The 26,379-nt window shown below is 40.6% G+C and overlaps 1 protein-coding gene and 1 non-coding gene across 3 annotated transcripts in view; both read right to left on the minus strand.

Annotated features, from left to right (window-relative positions):
* Nucleotides 1-65: 65 nt before the first annotated feature.
* On the minus strand, nucleotides 66-138 carry Trnar-acg. Its single transcript has one exon. It is a non-coding gene; the product is annotated as a tRNA-Arg (tRNA).
* A 7,415-nt stretch (nucleotides 139-7,553) lies between these two features.
* Nucleotides 7,554-26,379, minus strand: part of LOC119560023 (GATA-binding factor C) — a 36,775-nt gene continuing 17,949 nt past the window's right edge. For both annotated transcript variants that reach the window (XM_037873314.1, XM_037873313.1), the window contains exons 5-9: nucleotides 22,033-22,178; nucleotides 14,083-14,226; nucleotides 9,815-10,001; nucleotides 9,542-9,729; nucleotides 7,554-8,774 (exon numbers count right to left, since the gene is read on the minus strand). In XM_037873314.1, coding sequence (XP_037729242.1) covers nucleotides 8,748-8,774; nucleotides 9,542-9,729; nucleotides 9,815-10,001; nucleotides 14,083-14,226; nucleotides 22,033-22,178 — 692 coding nt within the window. In that variant the 3' untranslated portion in view covers nucleotides 7,554-8,747. The remainder of the gene's footprint in view (nucleotides 8,775-9,541; nucleotides 9,730-9,814; nucleotides 10,002-14,082; nucleotides 14,227-22,032; nucleotides 22,179-26,379) is intronic.

Consider the following 26,379-nt stretch of genomic DNA (forward strand, 5'->3'; position numbering starts at 1 on the left):
TGGATACTACGGTTAAATTAAGAAATTGTATCATATAAAACAGATTTAAAAAAAAAATTTGTCTTCGATCCTGCCAGGAGTCGAACCTGGAATCTTCTGATCCGTAGTCAGACGCGTTATCCATTGCGCCACAGGACCAATGGCTTTACGCAAACGAAGTACCAACATGTAACGGAAAATCTAGTTTATATTGATAGACTCCAAATATTCATAGATGATCTTCAGCCCGTCGTTTTTGGGCACTTTGCATCTCATTATGTTAATTGCTATAAATAATTTCTTGATAGACAGCTGAGAGATTAAATTTCGGTAATCCTATGAAACCATTATTGAAATTAGTTTGGGGATCCACTGTGTGAACGTCATAAGTAGTTTATTGAATTGTTTCCGTTTTGAGACCGAGTTATAAATTGATCTGGTTATTGAATTAAATCGTTTTGATTCAAGTATCGGGTTACAAAAGACGCCCCATTGAGTAAATTTTAACTTTTCAGTGTAAAATTGAAATTCGAATTTTTAAAACATTAAAAGATTCATGAAATCTAGTAGTTTCTAATAGACATCGCAATCTTGGAGGTTCGTGTAAACCTCTGGAGCGTCTTTCAGTCTCCCATGAACGTGATAAGCCCAAATCAACCGCATCATCATCATCTTCGCAGTCGTCGTGGTGGCTGGTGTTGGCGTTGTTGGAGTTGCTGTTGTCTTTTCCCTTGCAGATGCTGAAGTTGAAGTTGCAGCTACCCCAGCCCAGAAACGAGTAAGCCAGGCCAATCGGCATCGCAGACCATGGAATTACAGCATCTCTAATCTCTCGACAATTGTGGGCGCGCACACTGAGAAATCATGCGAAAAGGAAATGGAATCGCGAAATGCAACTGCATCGGAGGTGGATGTGGATGTGGAGGAGCACTTGGATAAGGAGGAGGCGTGGGGGTTAGGTGGTGGCAGACCCCAAGCAGTCTGCTAAGGTCTGTTAATGCTCGGTTGTATCTTTTTGTTTTTGGCCATGACCGTGGTCCCCGATTTCGGATCCCCGATCCCCGATTCCTGATTCCTGATCCCTGCCCCTGATCGTGTCTCCCACTTCTAACTCGAGAGAATTCCTTTAAATGGTTCTCGTAACAATTTTTCCCTGCCATCCTCCTTGGGGTTCTGTGTTTCCCTGCACTGGCTTCTTATTATTTCTGTTATTTTCTTTTTTCGAGAATTTTTCTGTGGCCAGCAAATGAATCATCCCAGCTGGGGCATGGAGGAGCTCCTCCCTGCTGTGGCGTCGAGTGCCGGGCACTGTGACCAGTCCAAGTTCAGTCCTTCGATGAACTGCAAGAAATCTAGGTAGAGGATCCTATTTTAATATTAACTTAAGATAAGGTTGAATCCATTATAATAAAATATATGTATTAAAATGAATCCATTATAATATATGTATGTACTATGATGATCTTAACTTTAAAGTAGTTATAAGTAAATGTATATGTTAGTATTGTTTTCGAGTATTAAGTTGTAAGATTTAAAATAAAGTTGAAAAACTTTAACAGGATTTTTTGTTAAGTGCAGAGAGAGGCATCCAGATAGAGGTAGTACGAGAGGGGTGGACCTGCACAAGATGTGTGAATTTTTTCGGTTTCTGGTCTGCGACTAAGACCTCCACTCGGACTGCGGATAAACCGCAGTTGGGGCTGTGGCGAAAAGAGTGAAAATTTATTGAGCTGTGGGCGCGCATTATTCATGCACTGCATTCAGCTAAGCCATCGTCCGAACGGCCGGCAATCCGGGACCTGGTCCCAAAAGTAGGCGACACCAGGCCGGGCTCAGCTCAGGATCTCGGGACTTCGCTTGGGGACTTGGCCCGTCGCCGTTTGCCGTCAGTTTGGGTTAACAGGTTAATGTTGTCCACGGTCCGAATAAAAATGAAAAAGAAAAAAAATGTAGAGAGAACTATGCATTGTTTTATCGCCCGGGCCTCCAGGGGTTGGGGTTGCGATCGGTGTCGGAGACCGTGACCAGATCGAACCACTTATCGCCTGTCAGAGGCACTACCCGATGATGTTGTTTGGCCCCTAATGATGACGAAAGTTTCGGCCAACTCTCACCGCAATTGGCCAATATGTGTTGCCAGCTTATCACCTTGCCTCGAGTAATTACACAAGAAATGATGTCGGGGACCATAATTCGATGTGGCATAATTCTCGGGAAAATGAAATTTATGCCTCCGTGTTCTCGGGACAGCTTCTTGGCCATGCTCAAAGCGCATTTATCGCACAGCATCCATAAATTCTCCCCAGGCAGAAGCCCGGCGAAAAGAACAGAACAGAACAGGCCAGCAATCGGAGGTATCAACATTTCATAATATTTACAATAAACATGCAACTGTGTGGAGCAACAGCCAAAGGGGCTAAGGAATTGGGATTGGATTGGAGTGGATTGGCAGGGAGTTGGTAACAGAGGAGGCAGTTTCTGGCCACATTTAGCGCATCATGTTGCGTGAAATTTGACACTTTTCGGCCGGTATGACGACACAAATTTCCACCGCATCTTGGCCAGACAGACGGGCAGCATGTTGCATGTTTTTCCTTCGTTTTTGTTCATCTTGTTTATAGAATCCCTGCCACTCGCGGGGCTACCGAATTTATGTGCCTTTGTCATATTTGCCGGGCTCTACCTTAGGTTGGCCTTTTTTTTGTGCGTTTGGTTAACAATAATACGCAAATATGGCCACTGGCTGGTTGTCAACAACTAACCCAAAGGCCAGTAAACCTCTCCACAGCCTCCGTCGTCATCTCCTACTCCATCTGGAGGCTCAACTGCAGGAGATGGCTAAGACTTTCGGTTTAGGCCGGGCTAAAAAGGCAAGCCTCATTGCATGTGCCATGCAAAACGCACACAATCAAGCGACAAATTGATCGCACTCCCAGATAGCGCCGGTTCTGGACAGTGGTATAAGGTGCATAGCGTTCTGATCCCAAGGTTCTTGAGAAAGTATGCCTAAGAAATTAAATTATTTTATCAGCTCTATCAGATAAATTGCTTTAGCATTGTAATTTTATGAAAATCTTTTACCTAAAATCATATATCTTATATTGATATCATATAAAATATCATATTTTCAGCCTCCAGTCCTTGTCAATCATGATTGGTAACCACTGTGGCAGCCGCTGAGTCTGCAGCTTGTTTTCCGATTCCGTGGCATTCATAGGCCTACCTACACAGTCTAGGAATATGTGCAGTCAGCCCCTCTCCAGATCCTTCCCGCCGAAAACCAACGAGGTAACTAATATCTGTTGCAATTGCCAATGCCAATTTTCCTATTTAATATGCCACGAATTGACATGGGCCGTTGCCATTAAGCATTTGATATGACCAGGCCCAGAACCAAAGGACCACTGGCCATGTTTGGACTTTGGTCGCCGGACATGTGATGACATTGCATGGGCATGGGCCACATGCAGATGCAGATGCAGTTACGGTTGCAGTTGCATTTCCAGTGGCATCCGTGCCTAATTTAATCAAATTAGCTGAGAAATGCAGTGGAATGAAATTGTTCGTTCGGCCAGAGAGAGAGAGACAGAGGCAGAAACTCATTACGTTAATCAGTTGATTGTGCGAATCTAAAACAAATTATGACGGAGCTGCATATGGTCCGGGCATATGGCAATTTCTATAATTAATTCCCGCCCCCACCCAAAATGTAATTTGTGCAATTTAATTTCATTAGAATAATTCTAATTAGGGCAATGAGTTGTAGGTGCTATCACAGCCGAACAATCGTTTGACCAAGCGCCAGCTATGCGAATGGGATGCAGCTGTTTGTGAGCGTGTGATAACGGAAATTTAATTGAAACTGTGGCAGCTTTTGTGAAATTATTGGAATGGCCGGAGAGCCAGAATGTCAGAATGTCAGAATGTCTAAATGCCAGAATGCCAGGAGCAGCCAACCAGCGCGAGAACCAATTACATTTAACAGCCGACTTGACCTGCCCCCCCAAAAGCACCCGAAACCCAATGCCTAATGTCCAATGGCCAACCCAACCAAAAACCGAATCCCCATTGATGCGCTGGTGTCCAATGATAAATACGGCTAATGGAAGTCGCCCTCACAGATTATAATGTTTGTTGCCATCTAAATTGAATTGCAATCGAGGCTCGCTCCTCTTGGATCGGTATTAAAATTCATTTAAATCGAATCGAATGGTAGAAGCCATAACCTGGCTATCGCAGCTAATCATCTAAAGAAGTGTTTTGTGTGTGTGTCGCCATTGTTGGGTGCACATTTCCAATCAGATAAACACGCAGTCGAAACGCACGAACTGAAACTGAAACACAAACGGAATTACGAAACCCACAAAAGGGAGGCACGGAGGAGGAGGACCTCTGGGGGGACCAGGGACTCGAGGACAATGAGGAAGTGGTCGAGGACGGAGGAGCATTGTTCCATGGGCTCCTCGTCGTTGTCACTAATTAGTTAATGCATGACCAAATATTTGCCGCTGTCTTGGCCTGAACTCCGGCCTTTGAGTGAGAGGAGCCCTTGGACAGCCAGCACTCAGGCAAATTCGATTTCTATTGAACTGTTTAATCACTGATTGACGGGACTTAATGCACTCAAATTGATCGGATTAGCGTAAACGTTTGGAATATAGACACTAAAGTGCAAACTAAGTTAACTACTATCAAATTCAGAAAAGAGATCAAAAGATCTTTTAATAATGTAATAAGTTAAAGCATCAGGTATATGATAAGAAACTGTTCTCTCGATCTCAAAAGTAAGCCTGATCGATTTAACTTTAAATAATCAACATAGAGTTTTCTTTTGTCTCAAAAAATAAAATCGAGACCACTCTCATTTCTATTTCAAGATCTTTTGATCTTTAAAAACAATATCAAGAGCATTTTCGTCTTGATGTCAAGAACGTTTTCTTCTCGAATAGGGGAAAGACAACTTCCATCTTTATTTTTTTGGGTTCTGAATTCAAACAGTAATATATATAACTTTTTTCTACCAACTCTTAAGTATTTAAAATATTTAACAAAATATCTCTAACCTCTATTGGTTTCTGCTTCAAATTATAAGTGAACTATCTTATCGCCTAATCATATCATAAATTCGAGTTGCTGTTTGCCTCGACTTTAGCTAATTAGTTAATGCAGGGGTCCCCAGAAACATTTGATGGGACCAGCAGAGACAAGAGTTCCCCCTAATAGACCTACCCCATCTACATTCAGAGCCACAACAACAACCCAATCCCAGTCCCAATTCCAGGCCCAATCCCATAGACAGACCCATTGATTTACGTTCATATTTAGTGCGGTTTATTTATGTCGTTTGTTGCATGTTCCCCAACTGGTTTCAGGTGGCGTGCCCCATTATCATCCCGGGCGAGTGTGTATCGGTGTGTGAATTGGTTTCCCATTGGCTGAACATATGCCCATTGCCACGCTTATCTGAGATGCTGATTAACTGATTTATATGGCTGGTCATTGCTTATGCATTGATCACCGTATTTTTTCGTCTGATGGACTCGAAATGGTCGAAATGTTCGAAATGGCTATTGGAATTAGAGTAACAGTTTCAGTTACCATTACAATTGACCCGTGACATGTGCGACACTTTGGCATGTGTCTGTCTGGTTTTTTTGATTGGGTTGCGGGTAATTTCCAAGGCACCAGCTCGAATGACTTATTTTGTTTCAATTATATTGTAATTATATAGCAATTAGGTTTACCTTTGTCGCTTTGCTTTGTATTTGGTTAACTTTGCCGTAATGGCAGAGGACAGTGCCTAGCACGTTAAGCTCATGTGATGCTGACGAATCAGGTGCATATGGCATTTAAGTACAGTGCGTTTCAAAATTGTAACTTTTTAAGTACATTTTTAATGAGAGTTGTGTAACCTAAAGAAATACCAATAAATTTGGTGTCGCTTTTCGCTTACCCAAAGTAATTTTATACGCCATCTCCGCTCTATTCTCTCTTTTTCGATTTGAAAGTATTTTTAAAATGAGGAAATACAAAATATACCATTTCCCAATACCTTGTTTAGATTATTCCATGTAAGAATTTTAGGTCCCAAATATAAATGCTTAAATTTTTTTGTATGCAGCTAGAGAAGTTAATAAATTTAGGAAAGTATTCAATTAGCAAATTAGCACTGTAGGTTTGAACTCTAAATATTCCCGTAAGTATTTTAGGTTTATAACCTCCTACTAGCCTTACACGGATGGGGATGATAAGTCGGCTTTAAATAAAATGTAAGAGAGTATTTTATTTATTTCCTGATAAAATTTAAGAAGGTCGAAATTGTATTTCTAAATTTTCTGTCTGTAAGACTGATTTTGTATTAATCCAAGGAATCAGCAATACTAATACAATACTAACTTTCAGGACTTACACTTTATACACGCACTGTCTTACCAGCGATATATATTTCAATAACCGAACAAATAGGCCCTGCTTGACTGCTTGGTGGTGCCGTGCACCTAATTGCCGTCCCAATTATTGTAAAGCCCAGAGATATACCCAGCCGATAGGTTCAAATTATTGTTTGCAATTGGGAAAACTGATAACGAAATAAGTCGAAACAAAGACCTTGGTGCAAGGTGCAGCGGAAGCGGATGCCGGGCGACAAAGGCCCAAATGGGGTCGTCATTGCAGTTTGCTCGACTGGATGCCGGATTAATGGCCGGTTAACACGCGTTCGTTTGGCAGTTGGGAGAGAGCTGCCCATCATTCTGGCCCGGTCATCATTCTGACTGTAAAACAAAAGACTTAGGCAACGAACTGTGTTCTTGCGGCACTTCACCAAAACACCAACAACTGCGCTAAGAACATGCCATTTCACGCCTTCAAACAACTCATAATTCATGCGTTCAATGGCCAGCAACAAATGCTGCATAACAAATGACCAACATTGGGCTAGAATATCCAAAAAATAAATACGAAATTGAGGTATCCAAAGCACGTTTCTTGTGTAGCAAAGACGCATCGAAATTTAAAGAGCAATTCATAAGCATAAATGGCCATTATAGAGACATCATTGCGGGCCGGGTTCCGATGGCTGCTTATTGGATTTATTACCAAACCAATTTCGATTTTCTGTCCACTCATCTGAAAGCAATTAATCATCGGCGGAGCCTTCAGTTACCGTTCCTCAATTAGAATCGTTTTTGTGTTTTTTTTTTCTGTATTTTTATGTATATTTTTTTCTTCATAAATTATTTTTATTTATTTTTGTGATTTTTTTTATGGATTTTTCTGGTGATTGCCATTAAATTTAATACAATTTTCCATTTTTTTTTGTTTCGATTTTAAATAAACATTACTTTTGCTTTGATTTATATATATTCAACTATCAATATGGCCAAATTACAATACATTTATCGTTTACACTTAGCACATAATACATCATATTTATATATATAGTTATAAATATCGTATTCTGTTTATACCTCAGACATAAATTAGGTTAGGACTAAACTGGCTTTATACACACAACTTAGGGGATTACGGTTTTATGTTTAGTTGGATTTGCTTTTTTTTGTGTTTTTCCTCTTTTGTTTTTTCTATAATTATACAAAAATTGCTAACAAATGTATTTTACAAATTGCCTTTAACATTTAATTTATGTAAATTTTTTACATTACGTTTAAGTCTATGTATATTTAAATGTTTATGTGTGTATATTTTTAAGACTTAGGCATTAACATTGAACATTTAAGTGTGTGTTTTTAGTTTTAAAAGTTGACGGCGGCCTTTGCTTTTAGTCAAAAACATTTTTTTTCTCCCCAACTGCTTGTTTAATTTATTTTACAATTGCTAATGGCGCGCCTTAGTGAAATTTGTTATAATTATATTTATATATATAGAATTTACTTTTTGTTTATCACGTCTGTTTTGTTTAGAGTCTAAGAATTTAACTAGTTTACAGTAGGCATACGCTCTAAAGTATTTGTGCAATTTTCAATTGCGTTTTGCGAATTAGGACAAACATCTCAAGCAACTTCTCTTAACCTACGATTTTTGTTTTTTTCATTTATACAAAAATGTTTACTTTTGGACGTGCATTTTAACTGTTTTTGTTTATTGTATATAATAATTTTAGTTCTCTGTGTGCTTGATTCTCTTTTTTTTTTCATTTGTTATATGTACACAATAAATATTTATGAAATTTCCCCCTCACAATCCCTCGTTCGGTTTTTATGGCAGTTCATAAAGCACAATTAAATACGCTGAATTTGCGGCGAGAAATTAAATTAATTAAGCGAAATATGAAACATAAGGAAAAACTATACAAACACTCACAGAAAAGCCATAAAGGAAAAATAAAATAAAAGTAATGTGCAGCCCTTTAATTAATTTTAATGGGGCTTTTGTTATTGCTGCCGGCACTCGGCTTTTGGCTCTCGGCTCGCAGCAGCAAAAAACAACAGCGACAAAGCTTAAATAATTAAAAATTGCACGCAATGTTTACAATTAGGAATAGCCAGCGTTCGTCCAGTTGGCACACCACCCCCACTCCATATAATACCATATTATATTATATTATACTCTGCTGGGATGTCAAGGGCTTGGTGCCACTGTCAATTGCTGGCCAAGGAGTCCTCAGTTTGGCATTGTGTTTTGTCTGGTTTTTATCGTTTTTTTTTGTTTTGTCTCGATTTATTTACTGCTCTCGATGAAGTCGATTCAGGCGTGGGTAAGAAGTCGCGGCTTTAACTGAACAGATTGTTGTTCAAGTTGTTCCCGCTCCATCACGTGTAGTCAGTGCGCCAGGTGCCCTGGAGGAGAAAAGAGGAGGAAAATCCAGGTGGAAAATTAGTATGGAGTCAGGACTTGCCATCTAAAGACTAAAGTTTGCACAGAGAAAAATAAGTTTCAACTATTTAACTCAATTTTAATTTATTGGAGAATGATCTATACATTTATTTTACTCAAAGTCTAAAGGTTGCACAGAAAAAGATAGTTTTATCTTTTTAATTCCAATTCAATTTATTGCTATTCTACAGATTTTTAAAATCCTCCTTTTTCTAAAAATCTCTTTTATTTAAATATATTTTTGCATGTTAATAGCTAGAAAAGAGAATGGTAAGTCTTAGAGATATACATTTAAAAGAGTTACCTTTTCTTTAAAATTTCAAAAATACTTTTTACTTTGGTAAAGGGGGTTACCAACTACTCAAATTGAAAAGCTATCCACACTATATTTACTCTTAAATGACAAATGTTTAAAAATCAAACAAGGCCTTCAAAATAATAATCCCAAATAATGATTATTTTTAGACCCAGGATAATAATAGGTATAGATATTTGAAAACCTTTAAAGTACATTAATATGTATAATATTCCTAAGATCCCTTTTTTCTCTTTGCCATTTTAAAATAATAATCACAAATATGATAATTTTCGGTCCTAGGATGATAAAAGGTATTTGAAATTTCAAAACATCTAGGGTACTTTTATGGATATTATGTTCCCCGTTTTTTCTCTGTGCCCTAAAAGCTCTCCCAAAAAGCTGCTAGTGGTATAGAATCTCTCTTGAACTCACCATCGAACTGAGGCCCAAGTGGTAGGGCTGCGAGTGGGGCACCACCGCTCCGCCGAGAGAGCCCGCGGTGGAGAAGCCGCCCTGCAGACCGCTCGAGGCTCCCAGGGCGCCCATGCCGCCGGTGTACCAACTGCCATGCATGTGCGCATGTGCCGGATGCAGTCCGCTCGAGAGGTGTCCATGTTGTGCTAGAAAGAGCGAAGAAAATGCCGGGGAAAACGAGTGTTAGTTGGACTGAAGGTTATTAAACTGCAGGCTTTAAGAGATGCTTACCCATGGAGGCCGAGAAACCGCCGCCGAATCCTTTCGAGGGATCCAGCGGCTTGAAGTCGCCCATGCCCAAATGTCCTCCCATTGGCAGACAGCCACCGCCAAGACCCTTCTTCTTCTTGGACTTGGAGCTCAGCTTGCGATTACGCGTCTGAATGCCCTCCTTTTTCATTGTTAGCGGACGATTGACCTGGAAAAAAGAGGACACATTTAATATAAATTTATATTGGTATATGGGAAAGATATATTACAATTCAAGGCTATTTTATTTCTTTTAAAATTGGCTTGTAAATTGATTTATTCTCATTTAATATGAATGAAAATACAGCTAAAATACTTCTTTAATTTTCCCATTTTCCTGCGTGTAGGTGGAAAATCAATAAAGTAAAAGCGGGCCGAAAAGAGGGCTATAACCGTCAGCGACTGACCACTAAAATGGGTCAAATTTATGCAAATTCATGGACCGGAAATGCCGCTAGCTGCACACGCTGTCTGTGTGAGACAGGGGTGGCTGTGTGTATGTGTGTGTGAGTGAGTGTGAGTGAGTGTGAGTGAGTGCAACCGGGAAGTGAAAATGAAGTATTACAAGCATTTCTACACGATCAGATAAGCGACATTTGCGAATGCGATTAGTTGGCGCTGATAGCGCTCCCAACGGCACCCGGGTAATGTTTTTTTTTAGTATATTTTTACTTGAAGTTGCTGTTGTGCTGCTGCAGTTGCTGCTGCTGTTGTTGCTCCTGTTGTTGCTGCTGTTCCCTTGGCCATTGTTGGGCTCTCTTCATATGCAACTCCTTATCACTTGCGAACATCTAAGCGGCAGCATGCGCTTCATTGCGCTACAATTACAATATTGGGTTACCCATTCCCAGCAGCAGCAGCAACATTTGCAGCAGCAACATTAGCAACAAAACCAAGGGGAGGCAGCTCACAAAGGCAAATGCAACATTACAAAAGGACCAAGGGCTACCTGGGCGTGAATTACGACATTGTTGGTGCCTCTTTTTTTTTTTTTTGATTATTCTGATTGTGTGCCCTCTAAAAAGCAAACAGAGAAATTGTTAAATTGCCCAGCGAGCACTTTGAAGAGCCGAGATTTTCGGAGGGTTGCTTGATGCGACGACAAAAACGTATCACTTACATAGGAAAGGAAACCCTGTGGATGGATGGTTGGGGAGGATCTCAGGGCAGCCCATGTAATTGATTCTCTCTAGCGTTTAGCGCAAATTGCCGCAATTAGCAACTCAACGGCAGCTGCGAATCTCACTCGGCGAGCTTTAATTGATATGCAGCAACAAAGCATAAAGTTGTTAATGCCCAGGCCTAGCTCATTAAGAAATTCAGAGGAAAGCCCCCTGCCAAATGGGGATCTCTGGCCTCAGCATCAGTATCAGCAGATTAACTTTTTTATGCATAAAATCTAAATCGAGCGTGGAGCGAACACGCGCCGCTGCAGCTGACTGGCAACTTGACAGCCCCCGGGAGGAAAATGCGGCAGCAAGTAGCCCACCCACAGACCACACCCATATGGGATATACATACACCAGATATACACCCGATATATCCCAGAGATCCCAGAGAATGCAGAGGGACAGGGACCGACGGTAGAACGGCGCCAGTCACCGTTAGGTTGACCTTTATGATTTCTTATATTTCGTTTTCCTTCGCCACAGGACATTGCCCAGCAGGTCAGCAAGGACTTTTTGAACCTGCTCAACTATTGTCCCTCATTTGCCGTTAATTAACATGCTGATTCTCGAAGATAGACACCGATTTCAAGGAAATCCCGAGCAGACACGCTCAGATGCCAGATAACAGATCAAAGATCTAGCAAGTGCATATCCAGAAAAGAGCCACATACCGATACAGAAACGAGTGTTTTTCAGATTACAGTGGTTGTGGGTTGTTGGGAGGGGGAAAATAATACCAACAAGTTATATTTTTATACCAAATTGGAAGGAAAGAAAAATATACTTTTGTTAAATAATTTATATACATCATTTTATGATTAAGATACCTCAATATAATTAAGGTAGATCAATTTGATTGATGATAATGTTATCCAATCAAGTATTACTATATAACAAGTATCATAACATTTATATATAAAAAGGATTTTGTATTACATATAATCCTATAATTACATATAATCCTATCATATAAAAGCTAGCACATTCAAAGGGTTCCATATTTTTCTTTTTTTTTCTAAGCGCTTCTGCTTTCTTTCCCCTTAGCCAAGTCCCACTGTACCGCTAGGCCAAAGTGCCTGCAACATTTCCATAAAATGTGCCAATCACTTCGGTTAGAGGCCCACACAGGCGGCACAGCTCGAAATGACAAACGAATTGAATTGAAATGAACTGCAAGCCAGAAAAGCGACCAAACCAAACCAAAGCCACTAGGATGAAAAGATAGAGAGAGACGGCGAAAGGGGTATGGAAAGAGAGGGAGCACCTACATACATGCGCTTGGCCAGAAAGAGATGGCGCAATGGCAATGGCAAAAATGCGCGCTGATTGGCATCTTATCGAGATGGGCCACTGTCCAATTGAAGGAAAATTTTTGCAAAAATACATTTCGCCTGTTCAGCCACCCAAAGTGCATTTTCTCGTATGTCGGAAAAGTTTTTACTTTGTGCAAATCAGATTACGGAAAATATATAGAGCAAATGTGTGCGTCTGTGTGTGTGTGAGCCTGCTCGCTCTTTGATATTTGCCTTTTATGGACGGGCTCAATTAAAAATATTTCGCCTTTGCCGATTGCCATCGAAATGCAGCCGCTTTGCTTTTGCCTTTTGCTTGCAAGTGGCTTTTGCCACAAGTGGCGGCCGCAACTTAATTAGTTTGCCACACAGCCGCACAGCCACTGTGCGGCACAGTGGGCCAGACAGGTGGCCCATCACTTAAGGGCCACTGACATGTAAATGTGCCAAAAGTTCAACCGCAAAACTCATTAAAACTTGACTGCAGGCCACGAAAAGAAAACCCCCAAAAAATAAAAAAGAGACATCCACATAAAAAACAAAAAAAAAACCTTAAGGTGGGGGGAAAACTTGAGCTTATCCCCTGAAAAGCGTGGCTAATGAATATTTAATAAGAGATTTCAGACTTCGAGGGGATGCCTAGATGGCTGAACATTATTCAATTGAATGCAGTTAGCCGGGTAGTCGATTACATAAATTAACTCTGGCAAGGGGGGAGTTCTTCTAGCATCCTGCCACGCGTTGCCCATAACTGGAAATCAGGGGAAAAGCTTATCGCATTTTCACAGCCAAACACCAGAGACGCTTATCGCTGGGTGCCAAGTGAAGGGCGATGGGTGGTGGATTGTGGGTGGTGGGTATTGGCTAACTGGCATCTTTAAATAATCATCGGGCATTCATCATCATGGGGGTAACAACAACACAACAATACAGCAACCTGCTGCGGCAACAAATGGAGAAGCTAAACGGCAGTCAACCCCCTGGGGTGGCCGGAAAAGCGGGAAACGGAAGAGGGCGGGCTTTCCAGACACTTCATTTTTGTCACATTTAATCCGGGTGCGTGCGCTTCCTGTCCGGCAAACACTCGCCGATGCCCATGTTAAATGTGGCGTTAAATCGCGCGGATCGAAAATCAATAGGATTGGGGTGGGGGTCTAAAGATGTTCAAGGAAGCTAATAGTTCCGCTGACCAATGGAGCTGAACTACACTCAAAAAAGGGTTCTTAGAAACATGGAATATGCTTCACTTTGCAGTTAAGAAAGGTAAGATAAATTTTACTTTAAATCAGGAAAAACGATTTAAGTCTTTAAGCCTAAAGAGACTGGTAATAAGAATTATAAAACTCCAATTATTTGATTTTTCTAGCAGAAAAAAATGTTAAATAACATTAAAAAAAACAGTAAGAAGGGAGTGAGTTTTTAGAAAGTATTGGTTTTTGGGAGTTTGCTTGATTTTGCACTTGAAAATGTTAAGATACATTTTAATTTCAATTAACTTAATCAATATGTTTCTTAGACTTGAACAAAGTTCTAATAAATGTTATTAAAATATAATTAAATTAATTTTTTGATAAGAAACTGCTTATAAATGTTACTAAAATCCGTGAGGTTAGTGTAAAAAGATACTTTAGAGATTAGATTTCTAGTGAAAGTAAATTCCTATTGAAAAATAATGCTGTTAAAAATAATCAAATTTTCTGCTCAGTAGTTCCTGTTTTTCTATAAAATCCACACATATTTCATACATTTTTTTCCTACTGTAGGCATAAATAACTTTTAAGATACTTACATTGTGCAGCTTGTAGTACAATCCGCAGGCGTTGCACACGGGTTCGCCGCTGGCATTGCGTCGCCAAAGGGTTGTGGTCGTGGTCTTGCAGTTGGCGCAGGATGTGCCCGCCCTTTTGGCCGCACTTTGCAGCGATTGCAGGGTCTATAAATAAAGGAAGAATAATACGGAAAAAGGGTTAGATAATGCCCAGCGAATTATGGTTATTTCTGTGTATTTCCTATATCCTTGAAAAAATTGATTATGCAACGGCTAATTGAACAGCGCCAAAACTAACGCACAAAAGTCAGCCCCAGGAATCTGTAGTTACCCCTCCTTTTGTATCTCCTCCCCCCTTCGAAAAACAAAGTTGCTTAACACACCAGGCAACAACATTTTTTAGATGGCATACCAAAAAAAGAAGAAAAAATGCTGTGGAGCCCAGAGAACTCTGATACTCAGACGGGGATGTCGGAGATGGAGAAGGAGACACACAGAACTGTGGCTGCCTTGCGTTCGACTTGGGTTAACAGCAGCATCAATTCATTAAAATGACAATTTTTACAAAACTGCCCAAAAACAACAGCAGCAACAACAGCAACAACAAGCTGGGATCATGTCTGTGCCACGCTTAAATTTCCACGAATTGGCTACAAGAACCGAGAATCGAGCAACGAGCCCAGAGAATCGAGAATCGAGAACCAAGAATCGAGAGCCCCAAAACCCAGCCTCTGTGCCTGATCCCTCCCCCCATTTCTGTAGTACAGACTTTGTCTGCGTTTTGGTCTTCGTTATGGCATGGTCCCCTCCATTGGTGCCCCCTCTATAAAGACACTGAAAGAAGGTCTTTATAGAAGATGGTAATATACAATATTCAAATAGTTACAGATATTCCAATATAGGAAATACATTTTTTTTGGATCAAGAGTTTAGAATACCTCTGTAAATGTACAGAGCATTTATAATAAAATCTTAGGATGGGAACATGAAAATATCATATATCATATCATAATCCAATATAGGAAATACATTTATGTTGGTTTAGGAATTCAGAATATCTCTGTAAGTATAGTGGACATTTTTAATATGGAAATATGAAAATATTTCATCGTCCTATATATGAAATATATTAGAATTGTTTTTAAAAACTAGTATAAATCTGTAAGTGAACAGGATATTTTTTATAGAAATGGCTTTAATAACTCTTTGGTAATAAAATTGATTTTATTTTGTGTGATCCCAATATTTCTCTGAGTGTAGCCTTCCAGTTTGGCTTGTTCATGCTGCTGGTACAACACATGGCTACGAGGCCTTAAACTGGCGTTGATCATGTTTGACTTTGATTTTTAATTGTTGCCTCTGCCACAAGGGAATCGCCTTCGTCTCCGAGAGTTTGAATTCGACTTCGATCCGATCTCGATTTCGATCTGTTTTGTTTTCTTTTTTTTTTTGTTTTTATTTTTATTTTTGGCTTTGCTCTGCTCTGCTCTGATCTGATCTGCTCGGTGTGTCTCACCTGTTCCCGATTTGGCGATTAACATAAATCAGAGGTCATATGGCCAGGGAGCACCACTTCTCTGAGCCGTTGGTGTCTGCATTTTTTTTGGTGGCACTGTCTTGTGTTAACGAGCTTGTAACAATTTCTGCAGACAGCGCACGCGGACCGAAATGCCGGCCAAAATGCCGGCCAAAATGCGCAAAGTGAGAAATTCAAAATTAATTTCAACGCCTACGAGGGGCGAGATGGGTGAGGATAAACTGGAAGTTTTGTGGTAATTATGCTGCAGTCTCTTTTCCCAGCCGAGGCGACAACTTGGCCGAAATGCTTAAGCGTATATAAATTAAGTTGTTAACATGACAAAGCAACAAAACAGTGCGAGAAGCTGAAAATAAAATACAAAATGAAAAACCAAACAGGATCAGAGTTTCGCATTCCAATCCAAATGGCAATGGGTGTTCGAACTTCTGGCCAACTTCTGTTGGCCAACAGTGTCACTTCGATTCTGGCGAACTGACGTAACATAAAGTACAGTAAGTACAACAATCACGGGCCCAACAATCGAGCGGCAAATCACATAAATCAATGTCAGACCCGCCTGCATGCAGAGAGAGGGGAATAATTGACTGCTCAGGGGCGGGTGGAAAAGGGGGTTCTGATGGGAAAATTGACAAACTGTCAGACATTGACAGGCGTTTGGGGTTTAATTGAAATGCAAAAAGCGCAAGCGCCAAAACAACAACACCACACGAAACAAGATGGCGCTAGCGATTAATAATCAAAAGCAAAGGGCACATAAGGAATGTTATATGTCTAGAACAGAACCCTATAAAATATTATAAATTTCTTTATAATAATATTATATATATAATACTCCCAAAGCAAGGGGCACATAAGGAATATTATATGTCCAGAACCGAACTCTATAAAATATTATAAATTTCTTAATAGTAAAATAATATATAATACTCCCAATTTATTTCCGAAATAATTTGGGAATCTTTATTTTACTAGCTTGACTTGAAAGTAAAGTAATACATTTAATTCAATTCCTTTAAAAAAAATAAAGCCATACTGCTTTCAATTCAATTAAACTAAAATATATAATCATTTCTATATTCAAACTGCTATAATTGTGACCTCTGTTGTTTCAGTTGGCTTTGTGGTTTTCAGTGTTGTGGCCATAAATTGTGATTTATCAATGCATGACAAAATGCGTTTGCATTGTTATTGTGCCTGGCACTTGCCGTCTCTTTCTTAGCTTTAATATCCCTCTCTTTCGCACCTTGGCTGGCCCAACATTTGACACCTTTTGCTGCTTGATTTATGTTTTTTATTTTTTTTTTTCAAAATATAAACCTCACAAAATGGTCGCCTCTTCTTTTAAATTTTCTTATCTTACGGATTTTTCTTTGCTTCTGTGATGTTATGCAAATTTCGTTTTCATTTCACACAAAAAACACACACAGGCATTTAAATATTTAATTGTAAGTGAAACACAGATTTCTGGTTGGGTGGTGGGAGGTATGTAAGGCTAAGTAAATATGTACCGAGTAAATAGATTTTCCCCCCTCTACACTGCTATTTATTGCGCAGCTTTTGTGCGCTCTCTTTGTGAGTCGTCGTCGCTTAGTGGCAATGCCCTTTGCCATCTGAGATACGAAACGGGACACAGTCAAGATGCTGGGGAAAATGGGTGGAAAAGCAGGGGAAAGCCCCCATTCGGGGTGTGAAAGTAGAGGAAAAGGACGAGTTTCTGCCCAGTAGATGTTAAATCCCTATCTCAGTGTAACATCTTTCACTCGGGGCATCTCTTTCGCTCTTCTGCAGTTCCCTCATCTACGTTTTTTTTTTTGTATCTTTTGCCCCACCACTTGGCCCTGTATCTGTGTTATCTAACAAAACATTCATTAAATTTTTCGCAGTCGTTTTGCAGTCTACCCTTAACTTGGCTCACAGCGCATGGCCGCCCCCTCAAACTGGGGGTTGTTTTGGAGCCACCCACTCATTCACATACATACCTATATATATATATATAGTATATATCAAGGGAAGATAACTAAAGATAGCGGGCAGAAAATTTCTATATCTGATGATGCTGGGCAAAAAACGGGGGGAACCAAATGGGGTTTGTTGGGTTTGCGTCTGGCACATGGCAGTTACATTCAGAGCGGTAAGCGCATATCTTTGACTGTGAAATTTAATTTAAAAATTCAAATTTTATGCTCTCCTTTTTCCCTTTCAGTTACTTTTATACTACTACCATTTCTGCTCCTGTTTCTGTTTTATTTTCCAGGGGGTTGACTCAGTTTGCGGCTTTCCCTGCAGCTAATTTGACTAATTAAAACATCAGCTTAACTCATTTCCATGCTCAAGCTGCGACCTGGCACGAAACTGTTGCTAAAAATCACACCTGCCCCTGCAGAGCGGAGTTGGTTATAAAAAATCAATAAAATGTTATATGGCCAGCAAACAGAACAAGCCATTAATGTCGCTCATTAATGCTGCTCAATGAATTTTACGATCCAGACTTGGGCTTTTACTGGGTAGGTTTTCGAAACGGACGAAGGTTCTTTTTGTGGCATGGAAATGCTAAAATGTCAACGGGTCTTTGTTGTGAATTTTAAGCAGCCATAGTGATCTAACAGAGCTTGACCCCAAACAGAGAGAAATCGAAAGGTATATCGGGTAAAAGTTTAAGGTACTAAAGGTCAATATAGAAATAATATCGATTAAATACATTAAAAAAAATAAAAAAACTATAAATTTATGTATTTAACTAGGCTAAACATTTTGAAAACAATTTTGAAATATATTTTTGACATTGTTCTTATTTTTTCCAGTGCAGTGACTTGCATTTAATGCAAAACCAGAGTTGCAATAGACTGACAACCCCGTCCATTTCCCCTGGTAACCTTAACTCCCATTGGAAGGCATGAAAATCGTCATTAATATTTGTCACTGGCCATTGAATGGGGGCAGCGCGAACCCAAATAAATTATGGAGCCGGCCAAGAGGCAAGGTGGAGCCTTGTGGTCAGTGGCTGACCAAAATGAATGTGTGCTAGACACGCGCATGGTCCACCCTGCCCCCTGATCTTAGCCCCCTAACTGCGTGTTCGTTGTCTGTAAATAAAATAAAAGGGTTAGAAAATGCACAAGCAACCCTTTTTGCGGCGGGGGTGGTGTTTGGCTGTGCTGTAAACTGTGCAAAATTATGCATTTGCATATTAAACAGTCACCATAAATTGACTTTCGAGGGAGAGAGAGGGGGTCAGCAAAAGCGAAAGCTGATTTCCCGCTTAACAAGCTGACCAAAAAAGTAAAAAAAAAAATAAAATATATAAAAAGAGTTGATATAAAACGAGAGGAAGACAAGACAAAAGGCTGGCTTGGCCTTAATCATCATCAAGGGGCAACCCTTTTACTGGTCCTGAGCAGAATTTGAGCCCTGGTTTGAGCCTCTTTCATTATTATTATTGGCACGCCCCGTTTTTGCTGCGTTGCGTTGCGCTTCGTATCGTTAATTTTTAATTGATCTGCGCGGCTGCATTCCCTTTTTTTCGCCGATCAGGTTCGTCAGCTCGCCCTTTGTTGTGGCCCCAAGTGCATTTTAATAGCATTAGGCCCCCACTTAACAAGATCTCCTAGCGCCCCAAAATAAGAATAACCAAAAAAAAAAAACTAAAAAAATCGAAAACAAGCTTAATGCCCGCGATTGCGTATACGCCCCGTTGGCTGCCTTCGATGTTGATGATGATGATGATGAAGAGGCCAAAAGGAGTAAAGTACATTGAACTTCTCTTTTGGTTTTTTTTTTGCAAGTTACCTTTATTTTTCGTGATTTTATTATATTTTTCGATCTGCTTTAGTTTTGATTTGGCTGGCTGTCGTTCGATTATCGATCGTCTGCCCTTGTGCATTTAATTTTTAGCGTCACAGCCTACAATCGATTCGATTTTCCCACGGGGAACCCGAGATGCCACAGCTGGCCCCAAAATGTGTTAATTAGTTTTCCCCTCTCTCTCTCGGTCTCTTTCTTTCCAGCTGCTGCCATCTCTTTCTCTTTCTCTGTTTTTGTTTCTCAGTGGGTTGGCCACAAACTTTGTTAGCCCGCTGCGATCGTTTAAGCCTGGTTTATGGCTGTTAACCGTTTGACTGTTGAGCTGTTAGCGTTGAAATACGCCCGCGGATTAATAATTAATTAAGCTCTATTCTCCAAATGCATTCATAAGCGATTGTGTCAAGTGTTGATGGGTTTATTGTGGTTAACTACACATTTTTTTTTCAAACGGCAATCGACAGATCTTTTCTTGGTAACGCTCTAAGCGGCATGCAAATGTGACATAAGCCAATGTAATAAGCGTAAGAATAAATAATTTTCAACGTTGTTTTTTATTTTTGCCATGACGTGGCCGTCGTTTTGTTCAATTTACTGTGTGAAAATTCGCATAAATTAAGCTGGCAGCAACTGAGGCATAAATATTATGCAAAATGCAAGCGCCGAGTGCCGCCCCCTTTTAGCCCCCCCTTGAAAGCCCCGCTTTAAAAAAAAATTATATAAGTCACGATCGGTGAGATGAGCAGCTGCCTGTTGACTGCGATTGACCCCAGCTTGAGTTTAGTGTTCTTTGCGGATTTGCGGCTTTTAAACATGGATTGGCAATTAGCCATAGACATTGAGTGTTACTAAAGTGTTGTACTCGGAAATAGCTATTTTTGTAACATTTACTTGGACCTCACACTGTCTGGCAAATGTGACAAATGCCTCTCAAGGCTGCCACCAAAAAGGCTTGGCTATTTTCAGAGGCAAAAAGGCAGTTAGCCTGCCGGCTTGAGGGCGAAAACAAAACGAAACTTTAACGCTTATAAAAGTTTTCGGGGCCTTATAATTAAATGCAATTATTGCGACGCCAGCGGGCTGCTTAGCCAGAGTTCAGCAACAACAAAGGAGCGGAACAACTGGAAAAACATATGTAAGCGAACGGGGCCGGCGAAGGCTGAAAGCCAAAGACTGCTAAACTGAAAACTTTAAACTGAAACCGAAACTGAAACTCAGTTGCGGGCTAAAATACATAAATTAAAAATTTGCATTGTTCTGTTTCGAGGAGGTATACTATACAACACAACAAAACACAACACAAAAAGGCAGAATTTTGCGCTGGAAGAGTAACGACTTGTTGACTGTTTTCATACAATTCGGAAATTTAATTAAAGGCGGCCCCAAAGCAGCAGACAATGAGGACCGGTTCCCCGCCCCCTTTTTGTTTTTTTTTAGCTGCAGGTGCATCGTATGCAAAATCCCCAAACGAAATCCCAGCAAATCTTGACCCTCGCCTCCTCGTCGCAACTCAAAGATCAATACAATTGCCACCCAAAGAGTTTCGGGGCCAGAGATTCCCAGTGATTTCAATGGTCAGCCAGCCCTCGAAGGCGAAGGCCGGCAAACACAATTGAATTGCATTTCAAGCAGCTAAGGACATTTGAAGTTGATGGGCCGCATCCTGTGGATACCCCTGAATGCCACCGGAGCGACAGAGAAAGGAGCGAGTGGTCCATAAGTCAGCTGAGTGCCACATAAATTTTAATTTGTTGCATATTTTGTCAACCGAAAAAAGTCGAATGGATCTGCGAGGAGTTGGCTGACTGGCTGACTAGCTGACTGGCTGACTGGCTGACTGTAAAGAAATCCAGCTGTGAATTTCTTGGGAATTCCCTACGTCAGCGGGGGAACAGCGGGATAATAATGGTTTATTTATGTTAATGTTATGCAATCAAAACGCATACGATTTAAATGCCAATAAAAAATCAACGCCGAGCCACGCGAAGCCTTTAGTGTTTAACAGTTTGTTTGTTTGTTTGTGGTTGTTGCCGTGTTGTTATGGCTGTTGCCTGCCTTTTTACGCATCTTTAATAGACCAATTTTTCGTGTGGTTAGGCTCTTCGCGTTCGCGTTCGCTGCTTAAGTCTTTCGTTTCGTATTGGCGCCACAAAAATAAAAAACGGAGAACCTGACCGCGCGACAAGGTTACAGATATTTTCATAGTTTGTTGATGATCCAGCTCGATAAAGACCCTAACCCACACACAAACCCGAAACTCCGGCTGCCGTCTGATTATGTTTTTAGTGCGCTAAGTGATAATGATGATGCACCTCGATCGCTATCAGCCAGCATCCAAATCGAAAGCATTTTTCCCATACTCCAACTCCATGCTCCAATCAAGAAACGTAAAGAGTTTCTGGTTCCCGGAATCGTATTATGACATTTGAGAACTTTCACGCTGCTTTTTATGGCCTTTGGCGACAGAAACGCAGGCCGAGATTGATGCTCATGTGCAGCGATTTCCCAGGAACTCCGCCCCACTCCCCGATTCGGTTGCTGAATTTATTAGTTAATTTGATCGAATGTGTGGATGTTTAACCCAGCGGGTTGTGTATCTGTGTATCTGTGTATCTATGCGGTATTCAACTCACCAGTCTTCGCTTTGGCTTGATCAGGGGTCGGTTCTGGCCGTTCATTTTGTAGTACAGGCCACAGGCGTTGCACAGATAGTGTCCCGTTCCATCGCGTCGCCACAGTGGCGTCGATGTGGCGCCACAATTCACACACTCGCGTCCCTCTGCAAAAATTATCAGATATGCAAATATTATAGGAAATGTTTCGTGCTTTTAAAAGGTATAATTTAAGCTTGAGTACATTGGGAAATTATAATAGTTATTTGTTAAGTGCCTATTTTGTTATTGAATTACAGACCAAGTTTTCTTAAACTAAATGCAAAGTATAGATTCACATTTTGGATCTCTTTTAAGTTATATTTGAATTTGACAAAAATAAAGTTTGTAACATAATAGAGTTCCATTTTGAGCTCGAATAAAATGGAATTTGATAAAGAAGTGAAATTATAGATCTTGAAAAATATATATAAAACGATTTTCTTTGAATGGAAATATTTATTAAAGTATGGTGGTATGTTAATAATTCTAACTTTTTACTTTTATTGTAGAAAACTTGTTCTGTAAGCAAAATTTTAGTTGCAGACACCAAATGATATGGAAAATGTGACCTGAAAAGGTGATTTAAATGAGATATTATTTTCTTTCCGTGTCGCATTCTTGGGCGATTGTGTTGGCGAACTTTCTGGGGGCACTGTCTTCCGCACATTTGTATGGGTTGTATGGGTTAATGTTAACCCAAAGCGCGCGACAACAACATGATGCACAGCAGCAGCAGTAGGGGCAGCAACAAAACAGCAGCGGAGGGCAACATTTTTCAGCTGTTTCTCAGTCATTTTGATGTCTTTTGTTTTTGTGTGTATGTTGGCTGGTTGTGCTGTATTTTTCCTTAGTTTTTTCTTGGTTTCTTAACATTCTTTTTTTTTTTTTCCTTTTTTTTTGGGTTGCTGGGCAAACGCATGGAAGCGGAAATGATGGATTCGCTGGGGTCGACCGTGTAGCCCCGTCTCTTTCGCGGGGCCTGCTTCCGTCTCTTTCGCGCACTGCCTCTGCTGACTTTACACATTTTAATTAAGCAGCGACAGCGACTTCGTTCTAGTGACTGCAGTTCGACGCCCCCTCTCTTTCTAACCCTCAGATACCCCTCTCTTTCGCACCCCAGGGCTGTAACTGTAAGTCAGCCTCATTTGAATAAGTTTAGTCATAATTTGTAAGCAGAGTTGATTTGACCCGAGGGAGCGAGATGAAGTTGCAAATGTAACGCGTTATTAACGTTCCATATTACAGTTGTCTTCTCTTTTTTTTTTGGACCGACAGTTTTCTCCTCGGAACTCCCCCAACTTTTCCCCGACTCATTTAATGACGCCACTAAATGGGCTTCATTATTTCGGTTTTTCCAGCGTTGTGCTTAATGCCTCGAGTCTTTGTTTGTTTGTGCGCTTGTTTTGAAATTGAAATTTAGTCATAAACTCATAGAGTCATAGAGTCACTCCCCCCGAAAAACCCCTCTTTTTGTACTGCTAACCATTAGCTATGCTAAAAACAAAAACCGAAAGATTTAACGCTACTTTTGTGGGGTTTTAGGTTTTAGGCCGCTGGCGTAATTAATTAAGCCAACCTTTTTACATGGCCACATGAGCATAACTTTTTATTGAATATTAGCCACTGGGCAAAAGGCGCACCCAAAATATAAAAAAAAGCATGGATCTCATTAAGTGCGTTTGTCAACCGGTCGCCTGCCGAAATGCCATTAGGGGAATTCCAGTTGCGTTTTGATGACAGAACCGGGCTTTATTTTTATTTTCATATTTCGGGTGGCTTGCCTCACGTGATTTACTTCACGCAGCCATTGTCACACGTGTCCTGCGGAGTCCTGCGGAGTCCTGTGGAGTCCTGTCTCCTGGCATTTCAGGCATTTTGTTCTTGAGCTTTCAAAGAAATTAAATAAAACGCTCTGCGTGTTTTACCCACTCCCCTCGATGGACTGCATGTGGTCAAGTAATCTCTTTGGTTTGTTTTTTACTTGTTTTTCGTTCTGTTTTTTGTGAACTGCCCCAGGCGCGTTAAATAAACAGTTCATTTGTTTCCATTTAATCGCAAGTTTGCGCTGCCTTGGTTTATTTTTCGTGAATTTTTTATGGCACTTTTTTAATTGCCGCTGGGCGTGTTTTCCTTTTCTTCTGTTTTTTTTTCTGCGTAAAAGTGCCGCCAATCAGTGGAGAAACACCCACTGAATTAAAATTGCATAAATTATGGCAAGGAGAGGAAAAGTTTTGCTGTGAATTTCTCTGTGGCTCTTATTTTTTCTCATTTTTTTTAGCATCCCCTAGCCCTATACAGCTATAAATTTTCACCTGCCCCAGTCATGCATATTTATGTAAGCCACATCTGTCTTCGGTTTGCACCTCGAACAGAAGCCGTTGAAAAATTGAAAACTTTATGCATTTATTAGTTTGTCATAAAGCAGAACAACGGAAGGCCATCGTCGAGTGCTTGGCATTTACATAGCATAAAAGGAGAGCTCCCCCTTCCGATGTTCTTGTTTTCCATCATATTAAGCCATAAAGTGTGGCCATTGTTAGGGTTTTCCTTTGGTTTTTCTGTTTTTCAGCTTCCCGGAAAGTGGTTGGGGATCGTGGATGCTCCGCAAATCGGAATATCCACTCGGCAGTTAATAAATCAAACGTGTTAATGATGTTTTTACCCTACGTGCCCACTTTTGACAACACAAAAAGGCAGCCAAGTTGGCCGAAATTGAAAGGGAATAAAACTAAAGTCCCAAAACGAAGTTGGCTGCTGCGCACGCGCACTGGGAATTCTTGGTTTTAACTACTTTTTGATTCGACTTCTATTTATAGCGATCCTGTGGCTAGACCTCAGTGTTTTATGGCCATCGAGCATTTGTTTTAGATTTTCCCTCGGCTTTGTTTTGGTTTCAATCTAGCCCCCTTTTCTTTTTCTTGTGGCTTGTCCCCTGCTCGGTTTTATTTATTTTTATTTTCGTTTTCCAGAGAGAAACACGTAGCAGGTTGGCCTATGATTTAGTAGCCTGCTTATAACTGTTTTCCACCTCAACCCTCAACCCTACCCCCACCACTTACATCATCTTCTGTGGTCCATGGGCCCAGCCAGTCATCTGGCTGTAATTTCCTGGAAATTTGTGCACACTTTGGTATTTCTTCGTCGCCGTTTGTTTTTTACGGTGTGACATTGTCTGGGTCCCAAAACTCAGGCCCGAACCCGAACCCGTACCCAAACTGAAACTGAAACCGAAACCAAAACTGAACCTGTTTTTAGGGCCTGATTTGGCAGCCTTCCTTTTCCTCTTCTCGGGGTCTAAAGGTCCAACTAACTGTTGCTGCTTGATTTGACATTTGGCGTCAGTGGGCCATAATTGTCTAGAATTTATGTGTTGTACCTTTTTTCTCGTTAATTTGTTGAACCATATGTATGTGCATGTGGGCAGCAGATCGACATAGAGAGATCCTGAGAATCTCCGTTTTTAATTAGTTGTTTGGATTAATATACAGATTTATGGGCTGGTTAGGATAGTTAAGATAGAGACAATTACTGGTGAGCAAGACAAAAGACACATGGATGTGTGAGTAAATAGTTGTTGTTGCTGCTGTTGATTATTTTGAAAATTTCCAAATGAAAATGCTTAAAATACTTAAAAAAATACATAGAAGAACAAACGATTTAAATTAATTAAATGAGTGGTAAAAATGAATAGTATGCGAGTGGCACAATCGAAAGGGGTTATAAATTGCAGTGGGTTAGGGGGGATATAGGGGATATATATATATATGGGACTGGGGGTGCATGCCGCAAATAAATGGCAAGCGCCTCATTTTGAGGCCACAGCTGTCAAAGCGCGGACAAAGGAACAATGCCCGCTGGTCGGGGCTTAAAGTCCTGATTGAGTGAAGCGAGGTATGCGAGAGGAACTGCGGATCCCATAACCCACAATCCGGAGACGAAGGTCCCGGTCCCGAATCGCGAGTGTCCATACCCATATCAATTACTTAAAGCTCATTCACAACATTTTTTATTTTCACCTGACAAAAGCCCAAATGGCATCCAATCAATTCCCTGGCCAAGTTGCAGTGGCAACGAGCCACAAAAGCCACAACACATGTTCTTGCGCCCGAAAAACTTATCGCCAGCGATGCGATAAACGATAAATAAATACAGGCAACAAGATGCTGCCGGGATGGGACTAACGAAGGCAGACAATGTTTTTTTTTTGTTCTCTTGGTTAGTTAACTTAAGGCCAGCTAAAAGGAATGACAACAACAAAAAAAAAGGAGAAGAAACTGTCGCCGGGCCAAGAGAATGAAATAAAATAAAATCTGCAAGCGTTTTGTC

This window comes from Drosophila subpulchrella, unplaced genomic scaffold, assembly GCF_014743375.2.
Source record: "Drosophila subpulchrella strain 33 F10 #4 breed RU33 unplaced genomic scaffold, RU_Dsub_v1.1 Primary Assembly Seq354, whole genome shotgun sequence".
Classification (NCBI taxonomy): domain Eukaryota; kingdom Metazoa; phylum Arthropoda; class Insecta; order Diptera; family Drosophilidae; genus Drosophila; species Drosophila subpulchrella.